This window comes from Ictalurus punctatus, chromosome 13 (genome assembly GCF_001660625.3).
Source record: "Ictalurus punctatus breed USDA103 chromosome 13, Coco_2.0, whole genome shotgun sequence".
NCBI classification, from domain to species: Eukaryota; Metazoa; Chordata; class Actinopteri; order Siluriformes; family Ictaluridae; genus Ictalurus; species Ictalurus punctatus.
In genome coordinates, this window is record NC_030428.2 from 20,955,283 (window position 1) to 20,970,286 (window position 15,004).

General features: G+C 37.2%; 1 protein-coding gene across 1 annotated transcript in view; it reads right to left on the reverse strand.

Moving 5' to 3' along the window:
• The window catches only part of opn4b (opsin 4b), a 27,776-nt gene extending 16,503 nt beyond the window's left edge, over nt 1–11,273 (reverse strand). Inside the window, exons 1-2 of the mRNA NM_001200264.1 lie at nt 11,198–11,273; nt 393–535 (exon numbers count right to left, since the gene is read on the reverse strand). Coding sequence (NP_001187193.1) covers nt 393–535; nt 11,198–11,269 — 215 coding nt within the window. The 5' untranslated portion in view covers nt 11,270–11,273. The remainder of the gene's footprint in view (nt 1–392; nt 536–11,197) is intronic.
• Nucleotides 11,274–15,004: the final 3,731 nt, after the last annotated feature.

The following is a 15,004-nucleotide window of genomic DNA, read 5'->3' on the forward strand; positions in this document are numbered from 1 at the left end:
CCCATTGTACACCAATGACAGGATACTGGCAAGGATTGTCGCTACTTTTTTTATGTAGAAATTTAAGCTATGTTGTCCAAAACTTTGACCCGTGTGATTAGAAGACTTTAGACTGCAAAGACATTCTCTTCCTCTTGGTATTTACAGCATATGGTTGCTTGCTACAAGTGTAAATGTTATGTCAGCAGCCTGCTAACCTTCATCATGATCAGATGAAGGAACACCAACCCCACCTCACGCTCTACTACTTGCAGTGATCTCACACTTCTGTCTTTCCACTAGTTCTGTGTTGAGCATCAGTTCAGGAGACTGTTTATTCCATAAGCTCGGCTTTGTATACATTATTATTTACAGTAGACGTACATCGGTAAGAAAAGGGTAGAGTCCCTTACTTGCAGAAGGCGTACATGACCAGAAAGTTGCCCACCATGCCAGTGATGCCAATGATTAAGATAAATGTGCCGATAGTATAGTGAGCATGGTCTGGAACATCCACAGTGGGAAAAGGATAGCGAGGAGTTTGAATCATAGACACCTGTGAAGTGAGACAAGCAAATAACAGGTCAAGGGAAGCACTAGATAACCATGCTGAAAAAAAACCAATAGAAACCATCACAGAAATTCTAATGGTTTCCACTACAAATACCATTACAAACTATCAACTGCCCATTCAAACCATTACCATTATTGGTCCTTAATGGTATCCACTAGACAAAAAATGCCACCAGTAGAAGGTAACAAATGACCATTACAGTTTCCATTAAAACGAATCCAATTTCCATTATAACCATTTAAACCATTACAAGTTCTATGAGGGGTTCTATTGCTTTCAAAAGGGAAGTCTAATAATGCTTTTACACTAGACAGCGCAGTGACACATTTTGTTGTCATTTCCATTGCCAAGTTATTTGTACCAAACTTCACTACATGTCCTGATTTTGGTTAAATTTCTTACAAGGGTACTGAACCTAGACATAAAGGCAGAGTTAGAACATTTGATTCATGATTGCAATTTTTTTGGTGGTGGTGGTGGTGGGGGGGGGGGGGGGGGGGGGGGGGGGGCACTAGGGCTGTGACCCAAATTGCACAGAATCCTACTCAATGGTATAACAAAATCACAGTTGGTTGTTTTGTGTAGTGGAATACTATTCTGGCAGCATGATTGATTGAGTCTTTTACTTCCTCTTCGGTAGTGTCTGATAATATTCCCATCCAATACAAAAGAAAACCCCAGATAGTTTCATTTGGTCAGTGGCTTTTCTCTCTACATAAAACCAAATGCAGAGTAAAAGTTAAGTCAGACATGGAAGCTGCTCTCTGTGCGGGAAATGATGTCAGCATCCCACGACCTCTACAGAACTTGGGTACTCATAGGTGATAGGAAACAACGCAGGTATTCCATCAAGTTATGCACTGTTCTGAATATGGATTACAAATCAAATGTAATTGCTGCATGTCAGTATGTATTGTATAAATGGTTACACACTGAACCCTATAGTGGTAATTATAACTTAATTTAAAAAAATTTAAGCATATAACACATTATTATTATTATTATTATTATTATTATTATTATTATTATTAACATATGATCTATATTATTAACCATAATGTAGCATTTATATGAGAAATGCAATTTGATTTTAAAAATTGGATTTTCATAACTAATTAAATTGAGTTTCTAGAAAAAAAACAACATTAAAACATCTATTTAAAAATTACTCAAAAAAATTACCTCAAAATTAAATTAAATTCATTAAATACAGTCATTATAAGTGGGCTCAGACTTTTTTAGAGGCAGCTTTGGGAAGATGCTATTGTAAGTAAATAAATAAAGCCTGTAAGAATGTGAAAACTCTGCATACTTTTAGCTTGATTTTGCTTTTGTATGGCAAAAATCATACATAAAAGAATTCTTTGGTTGCGAGTTAAAATTGGCATAATGGGACCCAATCAATGGTGACTGATTTAATGCAGCTGCGACAAAAGTTCTGCCAGTGTCAATTTTTTTTAAATTAAACTCTCAATGTGTGACCGCTGCTACGATGCTTGTCTAAAATCGACCAATAGGAAGATAGCATAGGATTACAAAAAATTCATGGACAGCTACAAATACAGTAGTGGCAAAGGCAGTCAGTAAACAAAACATGTCTCATTACAGTACAGTCATGACAGTGCAGAAAGGTATGCGGCATGGACAGATGTTGCTTCGTCAACTTTATTTACCATCATTACAAACTATTTCATGCTTCCCATTTGAACAGTTACAAATCCGTGCTGCTTTGTTTTACATGCGCGCTGATTGATGACATGAGCTGAACAACTTTTCTTTAGTCGCAGGTCCTTAGAGGATCTTAATCGTATAATCTGACAGGGAGAAAATGTTATCACAAATTCTTTTATAGGATTTGGCCAACATTTTACTGGGATCATCTCATACAATGTGTCGTGTAATAAGTCTAAAACTGGTGTAAGTAAAAGAAAATAAATATTATTATTATTATTTTTATTATTAGTTTTAAAAATTATTAATTAATTGATTTGCTTATTTGTAGACTCAAAGTTGCTCCTCTACACAACAACAGCTCAAAAGCAGCACAATCAGTTTCTCAGATTACCTGCTTTCTCTAGCTGTTTATCCATTCTGCACTCACACATAAACTGATTTATCTATTATAATAATAAAACAATACTAATATTATTTCTCTAACAATTATAAACAAGGAAAAATGTTTGGCCTTTAGTCCAAAATATGGGTGTGATAACATACAGGATGTGTTTTGTTTTTTTTAAAATCCTCCATTTGAATTTATATTGCCTCTCTCATACTGTTTAATGTGCACTCGAATACAAAGGATTGGATTTCGAATTAGGAACATTTTGCCAACATCTGAAGGTTTAACTGTGGCTTTGTCTATAAAGTAGGTGAAAGTTGCACCTACTTTAAATGCTCAAGTCACCAAATTGCCAGTCTTAGGGTGTGAAGGGTGCTGTAGTAAGATTGTGACTGTGAGAAATGCCTGATCAGCTTCAGTACTTGCTGTAAGAGATGTCAGATGGTTACTTACAGAAAGACGTCTTTCTGTAAGTGGAGGTAAATAATGACGTGGAGGTAAATAATAACTGTCTGTCTAAATCTTGTGGGTATAACTAATCTGATCAAGTCCAAGAAATTTGGCCAGATCATTCAATAATTTAACTGGCCCACTTCTAATGATAAGGTTTAAAGAACAGATTTTACTTTCCCATACTAGAAACACCATGAACCATAAGAACCAATGAGAACCAATATCAATAAGAATTATCCTATTATCAATAGGATAATTCCATCTCGACTGTTTTTAATTTTCCTAATTTTTTTGAGTGATTATCTCTACAGTGCCCTCTAGTAATATCGGCACCCTTGGTAAATATGAGCAAAGAAGGCTATGAAAAATGGTCTTTATTGTTTAACCTTTTGATCTTTTGTTAAAAAAATTCACAAAAATACTCTGCCTTCATAGAAATCAAACAATTGCAAACAAAACACAGGTTTATCCAAAATATAAATATCTTTGTTACATATATGTGTGCAACAATTATTGGCACCCTTTTAGTCAATACTTTGTGCTACCTCCCTTTGCCAAGATAACAGTTCTGAGTCTTCTCCTATAATGCCTGATGAGGTTGAGAATACATGGCAAGGGATCTGAGACCATTCCTCCATACAGAATCTCTCCTGGGTACATGGGTTTCATGTGAAGGGGCTGTCATGACCATGGCAGAACCTTGATTTTGTGGTCAGTATACCATTTGTGTGTTGATTTTGATGTATGTTTTGGATCATTGTCCTGCTGGAAGATCCATCACGGCCTGTTTTAAGCTTTCTGGCAGAGGCAGTCAGGTTTTCATTTAATATCTGGTGATATTTGATAGAGTCCATGATGCCATGTATCCTAATAAAATGTCCAGGTCCTCTGGTAGAAAAAACAGCCACAAAACATTAAAGAGCCACCACCATATTTTTGTGTATACTTAAACTTCAGTTTATATCACATAACAGATTCTTATGACTGTAATTCAGATCAACTTCATACCATGTAACATAAGCAAATGCGTATACTTATATTCACAAAGAAAGATTTCCTCAGCAATCTTTTGTTATACAATTTGTAAATCAGTTTTCCCTCAACTGTTCGTCTTACTTTAATGGAGGTAGTACGAAGCTGTCCAAATAATAGCATTTGATGCAGCTGGCAAGTAGGAAGTAGCTACATTTATTATCCCTTTTACTTTTGCTTTGATACATACAAATTTCAATTTTCACTAATACAAATTCAGTTATTATTCAGGTTATTTGTACGATCATGTGTTTGTTCATTTATTTTCCTTTTTGAGGGACAGACCTGCCCAGTTCTGCTGTTTTTTTTCTCTGCCAGATTGAAGTCAGACACTGAGTGTCCATATAACAGGCTTAGGAACACAAATCGTTTTTCCTTCTGTCTTGCTTTGTCTTTCCAAATCACTTAGTGTTCAGTCAGTAATTCCTGCTGTTCAGAGATTAAGAAATATCTATACTATAATTAGCATGCAAATCTGACTTTGCAGATCCAAATTGAAGTAAAAAAATCAGTTAGGAAGCCCATTTGTTTGGTATCTTTTTATTATCCTGCAACACTATAAAACAACCAAAGATCTTTGAACACACCAGGAGAGCTGCTGCGCTCACATCAAATAAAGGGTGGAGCTCTGTGACTGTGGAAGGTGACCCTGTATAAAAATATTTCGATTTTACATTCGCATTTGTAAAAGAATGTTAGCCAAAGAGAGCAAAATTCTGAGTTGAGGTTTAAGGGCCTTACACAAAAGGCTAACAGTGAAATTATTATTTCATCATAGAATATGAACTGTCAATCTTATAATCACTCATTGGGCTACAATGAAGTCAGGCCAGTCTTTAACATCATCAGTGTGGGCCTGGAAGCTGACTTACAATACCACATTGATTCCATCCAGCTGAGACAGTGTCTGTTCCAACAAAGAAATTAATATTAAATTAGATTTTCCTTTTTTTCTACCTGGATATCTGATCTGAAACCAGGACAGCTAAATTTGCCCTGACATCAAAATGCATTACTGTAGGTTACTTTTCTTTTATTGGAGTATTGATGTTTCACATAAATGTAAGCAAGCATCAAAGAATAACTGACTTTAACTGAGTCTACCTCCAGGCTTTGACTGTACACAAGCACTAATATAAGTGCTCGAGAACATAAGAGAAACTATTCAAACCAGTGCCTTAGGCTCAGTTCAAAAGTTAGAATGTGAATGGCATTTAACTGGTATTATTAATAACTGCATGGACAGAAAGCCATCTATAAAAAAGGCCCCTACTGCAGCCCAATCAATATATCTGTCCATCATGACATAAACATATAGGCTACTCACAGATTTCTGGAACAATGGTTTTATACCAATTATGATGTGATAATGCTGTCTACCAGTAACACCACTGACAGCCTCTCAATGGTATCTGCACTGGCAATATAATAAACCAATCATTTGACATCTCAAATGTTTAACTTAATTTAATCATTTAATTTAAGCTTTTAAGTTTGACTGTCTTCTTGATATTATGATTGCCTTGAACTTTGCACACTTGAAGAAGCTCAAAAAGACAGTCATATTTTTTAAAAGGTGAGATTTCAAACAAAACTGACATAAAATTAAAGAACATTAAATGATTTCATACTTCTGTTATATTATTATATTATATTATATTATATTATATTATATTATATTATATTATATTATATTATATTATATTATATCATCCATCAATTTTCCATACCGCTTTTCCAACACAAGGTGGATAACACGCTTGACAGGGTGCCAACTCATCACAGGGCACAATCACACACACATTCACACACTACGGACAATTTGGAAATGCCAATCATCCAACCACCTATGCCTTTGGACTGGTGGAGGAAACCAGAGTACCCGGCGGACACCCCCGTAGCACGAGGAGAACATGCAAACTCCACGCACACAGAGCGGAGATGGGATTCGAACCCCCAACTGCTAAGCCACTAACAATAAGCCACTGTGGCCCCGTATATTATATTATATTGCATACAATTTTAATGAAATATTTTAGCAATAGCTTACACCATTGTACAGTCAAATGAGGTTTTGGGAAAATTGCAGTAACAACCGGAGAAACAGTAAGTATAAAGCCACCTTAAAAAGAAGCATGTGGTGATATGGTTTGCAATATTATAATAATTTAAGTATCAATAAACAATACACTTTTTCAATTCATTTATTCATTTCTTTTCATTTATTATTATTATTATTACTATTAGTATTATTATTATTATTATTATTATTATTATTATTATTATTTTAATCTTGTTCCCAATTAAATACTTTAATGTTTCAGCAAATGTTAATACTGTGACATGTGTACAAAATATCTTTAAGTGTCATTACATTTTTTCTGTGTTGCTCATGCACAGTTGGAAGCTGGAGGACAGTATTTACCACCACAATTGTAGAATGACCCAAAACAAAACAAAACAAACAAACAAAAAGGATTTACCATATTAGCAGTAGTTTACCAACACTACACAAGCAGACAGAAAGTTTAAAAGGTAAAATGTCCATGTTTAGTCTGGACATTGGTATTTAGACTCTAGAGAAGTTGGTGGAGAATTGAGATAAAATGAGATGTTGAGGCTGTCATTATACCAGTCTTATGGAAGCACCCGGATCTTTGAAAGGTGGACTGGAGGGGTGCTGATGTCTCATGGTACCCACATGACTGTGTTACATTCAGCCTTTTACTGTTTAGTTAAGCTGTTCTAGCTAGGAGTATTCATAAACGCGCACTCTTGAGGTCCCTCCCTTCTCCTTTAACTAGCTAGAGCACATCTTCCAAAGTCTTCCAAAGATCTTGCCAATGAGGTGTTTTAGCACTGTGATTGTCCACCTAATCAGTGACCTTAGATGAATTAATGCAGCACTTTCAATGAGGTACAGGTCAGACGTCCATTGAAGTGTGGGATATATGTGCTGATTTCAAACACTAATGAAAAGCGCACACCTTGATGATGATGAATCATGCCTAGGCTGAAGACGGACACCTGCTCCGACTGGTGTGCTTTACTGACCACAAAGACATGCCCAAATAATCTGAACTGTCCCTTGAGTTTGCACGAACAGATGATGTGTAAATGTAAATGTTCAGCAGTGCAGAAGTCAAAATCATTTGGGTTGTGTTTGTGTCCTTACAGTTAAACATGCCTACAAATGTGCCTATAGTCACAACATATTAATCCTAGAAGACATAGTTGGGCAGGATTCAGTGGAATCTGTTTAACAAACGCATTTTCATTTAAAAATAATTAATAATTAATTAAATAATTAAAAGTAAAATACAGCTGGTGTCTGACCTTGGTGTACCCTATTGTGAGGTATAGACATCACTTCCTGTAGCAACCTGCTGTCCAGTTTTGACAACAGCAATTTTGTCGCTACCAGTGTGTAAAATCTGAGTTGCACTTGCATGAACATCTGTTCTCAATGTCCAAACACTAATCACAACTGTTCCCAAGATCTTTCACTGATGACTATTGTTCCAATGACCAATTACTGATTGGTCTCTCACTACTAGAGTGATACCTCTGACTGATTAGTGCTTGCACAAACCTCTCTTGCCAATGACCAATCACTAATGAACAGTGATTTACATAATCATAAAAATAAAATAATACATAATAAAATAAAAATAATAAATAGTAATAAAAGCGAAGTATTCCAAAAGTTTCCATTGTGTATATTTCCTGATTGGTCACTAAGACATCTACTTATATGCTCAAATCTGATTGGTCAGAAGTTGTGCATTATTTTTGTATAGCAACACAACTCAGAATGAAGTTCTGTCTGGAACATGAACAATAGGTTAATATTAATGTGCTTGTTCTAATACGATATTGTTTCTATAGTAACAGCTCATACAGAAGGACTTGTATGGCAGATGCTCCACATAATGTAAGACTAATAATAAATAGATTTTTTAAAAATGCGTTGTAACAAAGTAAAGCCTATAATCGTTGATGTAATGATGTTTATTTGATATTTATGGAAAGAGTCGTGGTTGTAAGCACTTTAACTGTCACAGTGACAGTTGCAAAGTTGCTCTGTGTGTGTGTGTGTGTGTGGTGGAGGGGATAGGGGACTTTTGATGTGCTGTCTCCCCTGAATGTTTAGTCTTTTGTGTAAGTATAGTAGTCTGCTAAATGCATAGTTGAGTAAATATAAACAGGGTTGTAGCACTGCTCAGGAAAAAAAAAGTGCATTTGTATTATGCATTCTCAGTGTTGCAACGCAGGGTTATAGCAGCATAAAGTCATTCAAAATAATGTTATAGCAGCACAGATAAATCTAATTCATATTATAGAAGCAGGAAATTATTCAGATTAATGTTATAGCAGCACAGATCAAATCAAATTAACGGTATATCAGCAGGAATAAATTAAAAATAATGTTAAAATAGCATTGTAGCAGCACAAAGTAATTCTCCAAAATTCTCAAAGACTCCTGATTTTTCTCTACAATGATAATTTGTGGAAAACTACAAAAATGAACTTAAAATCTGTCATTTGCCAATGTTGTATTTGTGGGTTTGCAATCTTGAGGAGGAATCTGCCAATGCTTTTTGCAGCTATATTTATTAATATTATTATTCCGGCATGCATTATTTTCATGTAACAGTACAGTCTTATTCCTTACCCATCTGCATTCTTGATATGAAGTTACAGTATTTTATAAATAAACAAATAGCTAGTATGAGTCTGTTTTGTACATATGTCAATTCTATTCATCTATTCTATATTCATATAAAACCCCTAAATTCTTCTATATTATGTAGTCCATACAGGATTTCGCAGAGTGTTTCGTGATTGTTGCTGGCAAAAATGCTTGATTTTGCTGTGGCTTTTTTCTAAATTTGCAATGCACTGTTTTGTCTTTCACAGTGATGTGTGTTGGTAAATGGGACCTTTTAGCTGTGATCATGTTTGACGAACGTGAATCGAAGAGGGCTTTGGCTGAATGCGCATTGTGATGACGTCACATGACACATCTTGGCCCAAATCTGATGGAATATGCATAAGTATATGATGTCGTCGGGTGACTTAGCCACTTTTTCAACATGCATTAGTGACTTTTCCCTGAAAATGGCTAGCAACACAGCTGCCGGCATACATATTCAACACGTTTTCATCAAGACTTCCCTGACTTTCCTCCTCACCACCTGATGAGAGTGAGAAAACATTAGGGGCAGAATCTATAGACCTCTGATCTAAAGTGCATTGATTCATATCGACCGGTTTCTTATCATTATACTGTATGTCTCCACAGAGAACTCCACAGTGAAAATCATCCATAATGTCGGCTCGGCACCGGGGCACATGAGATTAAAGACTCTGTCCTGTTTATATGCTGCAGTTTACCATCAAATAAAGACTTTGATGTTTTTCTTTTAGATAATTAAACTAAGAAAGATTCTCTTCCTTAATCCAGATGCGGCATGCTGCATATGTTGTGCGCAAGTCATCTCTCCAACTTGGCTTAACTACTGTTTCTAACATTTATTTCAAAATTCTGCATAAACTTCTGATACAGCATAACATTACATACTTGTACTGCACTTATGATTTGAGGTGTGTTTGTGTTTGTATGTGTGACTCCTCTCAATGTCCTAGAACGATCTAAAGTGGTATGGATCAATCTATGGGTAACTAATCAGTAGAACAATACAATATTGCGAATTTTTAGTACACATAGACATTATATACAGTACTGTGCAAAACTTTTAGGCATTCTATTTCTTCAGTACAAACTTTGTTATAGATTTGTTATTTTATGACTTCTACATTATCGAGTCGGTACCAAAAACAACATTTTAGATTTTTTTTTTTAGCACTCAATTAAATTTAAAGTTACAGAAAAATGTTAGTATGTTATTTTAAAAAAAAAAAAGCAGCATATTACGTAAGAGACACTTTTCAGACAAAAAAAAACATAATGAAGGTTGCTGGTGTGACAGTCAAAAACTCCAGAAGAACCATGTCTGGTTCTGCAAGACACTCAATAAAACTTACAGCTCATTTCCTTATAAAACTGCACTAATTTTTCTGGCGACTACTATTTTTATTTCTATGTCACACCAAATACTGACTTTGTTTCATTTACTACTGTTTACTGCTCTTTATTGTATTTTATTTAAAAAAATGTAGAAATATTTCATTTCATTATTTTTGAAGGCATCTTTGCTCTACAGCATTTCTTTGCATGTGCATAAAACTTTTGCACAGTACTGTAGGTAATGTATAGAGAGAGAGAGAGAGAGAGAGAGAGAGAGAGAGAGAGAGAGAGAGAGAGTTATAGGCAGAACAGCTGTTATGGGAGAAATGAATGCACATTTCATCACATGCAGAGTCCTGTTTTTCCGGCTGCTCTTATATTGGTTTGATGGAGCAAAGGGACACGTGTTAAATCACCTCCATGTGACACTGCATCTATGCGTAATTGCAGTGTTTTCCCCCGACTGTATTTGCTCAACATTTAACAAACGAACAATTCATTCCAGTGGTCACCAACCCTCTTCTTTGAGATCTACCTTACTGTAGTTTTCATCTCCAACCAAAATCTAACACACCTTCTAGTTTTAGTTGATCTAAGAAGAACTTCTTAACGCAATAATGGTAGGTGGGCACGATTAGGGTCTTCAGGGAGGTAGATCTCCAGGAACAGGGTTGGGGACCACTGATTTAACCGCATAAAGATAAACAGAAATGCATAGGGTACTAAAAAGTGCAACCATCAATCAAATCAAATTAAATCTATTCTGCAAACTATGTAGAACCCACACACGTGCTGCTGTTAAACATCACCTCATCAGCGTGAATGAGTTTGAATTACAGCGCGTGACGGACCGCAGGCATTTCCCCAAACTCCGCGCTCGTTCATTCACGCGCGCGCTCTGAGATCTTACACTCTTCCTATTTATTTATTTATTTATTTATTTATTTATTTAGAAGTGCTGGGTATTCCGTTACAGAGCACGTTTATTCACCCCCACACTCAAAAAATCACACGAAGACAAGTTCACTTTAAGGCAGAAGTTATTCAAGTATGAGCACGGTCTTACCGAAGTGGTGCGCGCGAGCAGCTCCGCGCTGCTGTAGTTCCAAGGCTCGTCGGTGTGTCCGCTACCCGCCATGCTGATGGAGAACCCCGCACAAAAAAGTTCAGCGAGGAGAAAATGCCACTGTGTAGCTTAGTGAGAGATGAGCATCACGGGTTGTTCCCTATAAAGCAAAAGGGGAATAGAGATCCCCCTCTGCCTGTAGCAGGAAGTTTACCGGAGGCAAGGTGTGAAAAGCAGGTGTAAGAGTGAGCACGCGCAGAGTACAACAGGACTTCAGTATCCTTCATATAATAGTGTATAATCATACAGCACACTCTATGTGCACGGACCAGTACATGGACAGAGCTTAGAAAGCTGCACATGCTCTCTCTCTCTCTCTCTCTCTCTCTGTCTCACACACACACACACACACACACACACATACATACATGTTTGTCTTGCTACCTTTGTAAGGACCTTCCACTGACGTAATTATTAATACAGTAAATTCCACACTACTACACATAAATCTAACCCTAAAGTTCATCTCGACAACCAAAAAAAAAAAAAAAACCACTTTAGCACTTTTAGTTTTTATTTTCTTTATAAGAACAATAACAACAAATATAACAACAGTTTTCCGGGGGGGGGGGGGGGGGGGGGGGGGGGGGTTGTTTAAAATTTTTACATTACGCCTGACAACAGAAGTCTTTCCTTTAAGAAACAGTGTCATGTGGGGTGTCTCAGGAGCGCACAGAGGCTTAGTGCTTAGACTCACACCTCCGGAGTTGCGGGGTCGATTCCTGCCATGGCTATGTGTGTGTGTGGCGTTTGCATGTTCTCCCCGTGCTTTGGGGGTTTTAAAGTGATTAAATGACACACTACATTCCACCTCTAACCCCAATGCCTTCCTAACTTGTCATTTGACTTGAGTAGTGAGAATTATTGTGAATTTGCAAGTGTGAGGACATGCTGATGAATTCCAACAACAAAAACAAGGGATATTCAGAAAAGAATTAAGAAAAGCTACACATTCTAACCCTGTCCTTATAAACGATTCACTGTTTCACCTTGATTCAACTCTTCATTTATTTCTGGCTCAGAATTCCTGGAATTGTTGCCTTTTTACTGAATACAAACGGACGTTATGAATACAGAGATCATGTGTAACAGGGCAATGCAGGGTAACTCTCCAAAACCCTCACTGCTTTGGGGTAAAGCTGTCTCAGCTCGAACATCCTAAAATGTTCTACACTAATTGCTACTCTACCCAGTAAAGCAGAAATCTGTGTGTAAATAGGGTAAATAGATCATGTAGGCTAGGTACAAAAATATATATATAACAGTATAAATAAACAGTCCTGTGCAAAGTGCTATTTGAGACGTATATTGAACAGACCATGCTGACAGCGTTGGCATTTCTACTTATTTTCCAAAGGCACAGTGTTAGGGTTAATATCCATCCATCCATCCATTTTCCATACCGCTTATCCTCCACAGGGGCACGGGGGAGCCTGAAGTCTATCCCAAGGAACTCAGGGCACAAGGCGGGGGACAGTATGGAAAATGTGGAACCAGAGTACCAAAAGGAAACCCCTGAAGCACAAGGAGAACATGTAATCTTCATGCACACAGGGTGAGGGAAGGATTCGAACCCCCAACCCCATAGGTGTGAGTCAAACATGCTAACCACTATACCTCCATGCCCAGCTAGGGTTAATAAAAATAAAAATAAAAATAAAAGATTTAGGACACTTCCAATTTGGGTTTAAAAGCCAAATGTGGATATGGATATTTGGCACCCTAAACTGAAACAGATACAGATAGTGGCATTGTGCACCCATGCTATTTATCTATCTGTCTGTCTAGATAAGAAATATGATGGAACATCTGAGCTTGAAGGCGGTTATGTACTGAATGTGGGAACATGACACAAGTAGAGTGAGAGTCTGCCGAATCACAGAAGGGCTTTTGTTGGTCTTGTGTACTCTGAAATGTAGCATAAGATATTGGAGAATCAGATGCTCTTCAGTGTTTCCTCAAAACGTATCCTCTTGCTCCAACAACCCCCCCCCCCCCCCCCCCCCCCCCCCCCCCCCCCCCCCCCCCCCCCCCCCGTTTTTTCCCCCTTAGCTGTCATAAGGTTATAAGTTTGCTCAGTATTAGGACAAAGTTGTGGGAAAACCCAGAGGGGTGAGAACAGAATTGTTTAGAGTGACTTAGCTGCTCAAACAAAATATAAATTCATATGTAAAGTACTAAATGGTACAGAACCTTTCAGTGTTCATGTGTATACACCACAGAAGATAGCCCAATGTGGATGTAGTAAATGTTTTGCAGGTTGCGAGTTAAGAGGTTGGCAGTAGGATAGGATGCTGAGCCTCAGCAGTGTGATCCTAAACAGGGGATGGAACAGCTCCTGTCCCCAATCTGGGGTTTGGTTTGAGATAGATGCAAGTGGCTACCATTCCAGCAACCAGAAATGTATGTGGGCATGGGGAGAACAGGTAAAACTAGGTACAAACAGTAACAGGAGCTCAGGAACAAACCATTTACCCTGGCATTGTGAAGAATCAACACTACCTGTTGCACCATTGTGCTGCCATTCCCTGGGTTTTTTCATTCCCTTTGGATTCATGTTATTATATAACTTAAAATAATGTCTATTACTGATTTTCTAATTCTGTTGATATTTACTTATCAGATCACTTCAGCCGTATTAGCCTACCCTACACATTAGTAGTTTGTTTCTTGTGTGCATGTAGCAACCACTAATGTTAATGCAGCATTTTTTCTTAGTTCTGATAAAAAACTGTATTTACAAAAATGTATAAGCTACATGTTACATACATATACAGTCACTATTTTTGTTCAGAATGTATTGAAGATGGATTTTCATGTTACATGTTAGACTTCATACTAGCTCTTCATTAGCAAAGCAAGCTGACTGTACTACTCATATAGAGGTCATACATGACAAGATAAGAAACCAATGATTTTCTTCCATTTTTCCATTCTTTCCATTTTCATGCAACAAACAGTAAATGGGAACTAATTTCTGGTAGTTGAACTTCACATACCATAGGATTGCTCATGTTGCTATATCATACCTGTCATGTAATCAGAGAAGGAACTCTGAACTGCAGTTCCCAGCAGCCACTCCATCACAGTCACATGACCACCTGCACCGCACTTGTGTATATAGTCACAGTTTGCACTGCATTCTTTGTCTTACGTTTGTCTTTCTTTGCCATTGTCCCTGTTACTGTGTTTTGATCTTTGGTGTATGTTTATTCTTAGCTATAGTGTTTTGGATGCTGATTCACAGTTCTTGTTTTGTGTTTGGTTGTGCTAGTAATTAAAGAAATTCTGCACTTGCATCCGTCTCCACCTTGGAATCATGACAATACTTAATTGCATAGATTGGAGAAAATCTCAGTTCGTATGTGATTTCACTTGCTGCTGGCATTGAAATCGTGGCACTGTGTCATTAAAAATCCATAGAAAATCTATTTTCACCTGTTGCCTGTTAGTGTGAACACAGGGTTTGGTATTCTTCATGTCAAACTACATCACGAGCACTCGAGACACCTGCTCTGGGATCCATAATGGTAGAAATACACCCTAAATGGAACACGAGTCCATTGTAAGGCACCATGCACACACACACACACACACACACACACACACACACACACACACATATTCTCACACTTATTCCACCTAGTGGAAATTTATTTTAGCCAATCGTTCCATCACAATGTCTTCTGCAGTGACTGAGGTTACCAAGTCAAGAGCATAATGACAATGTGAACAATAAATAAGCAG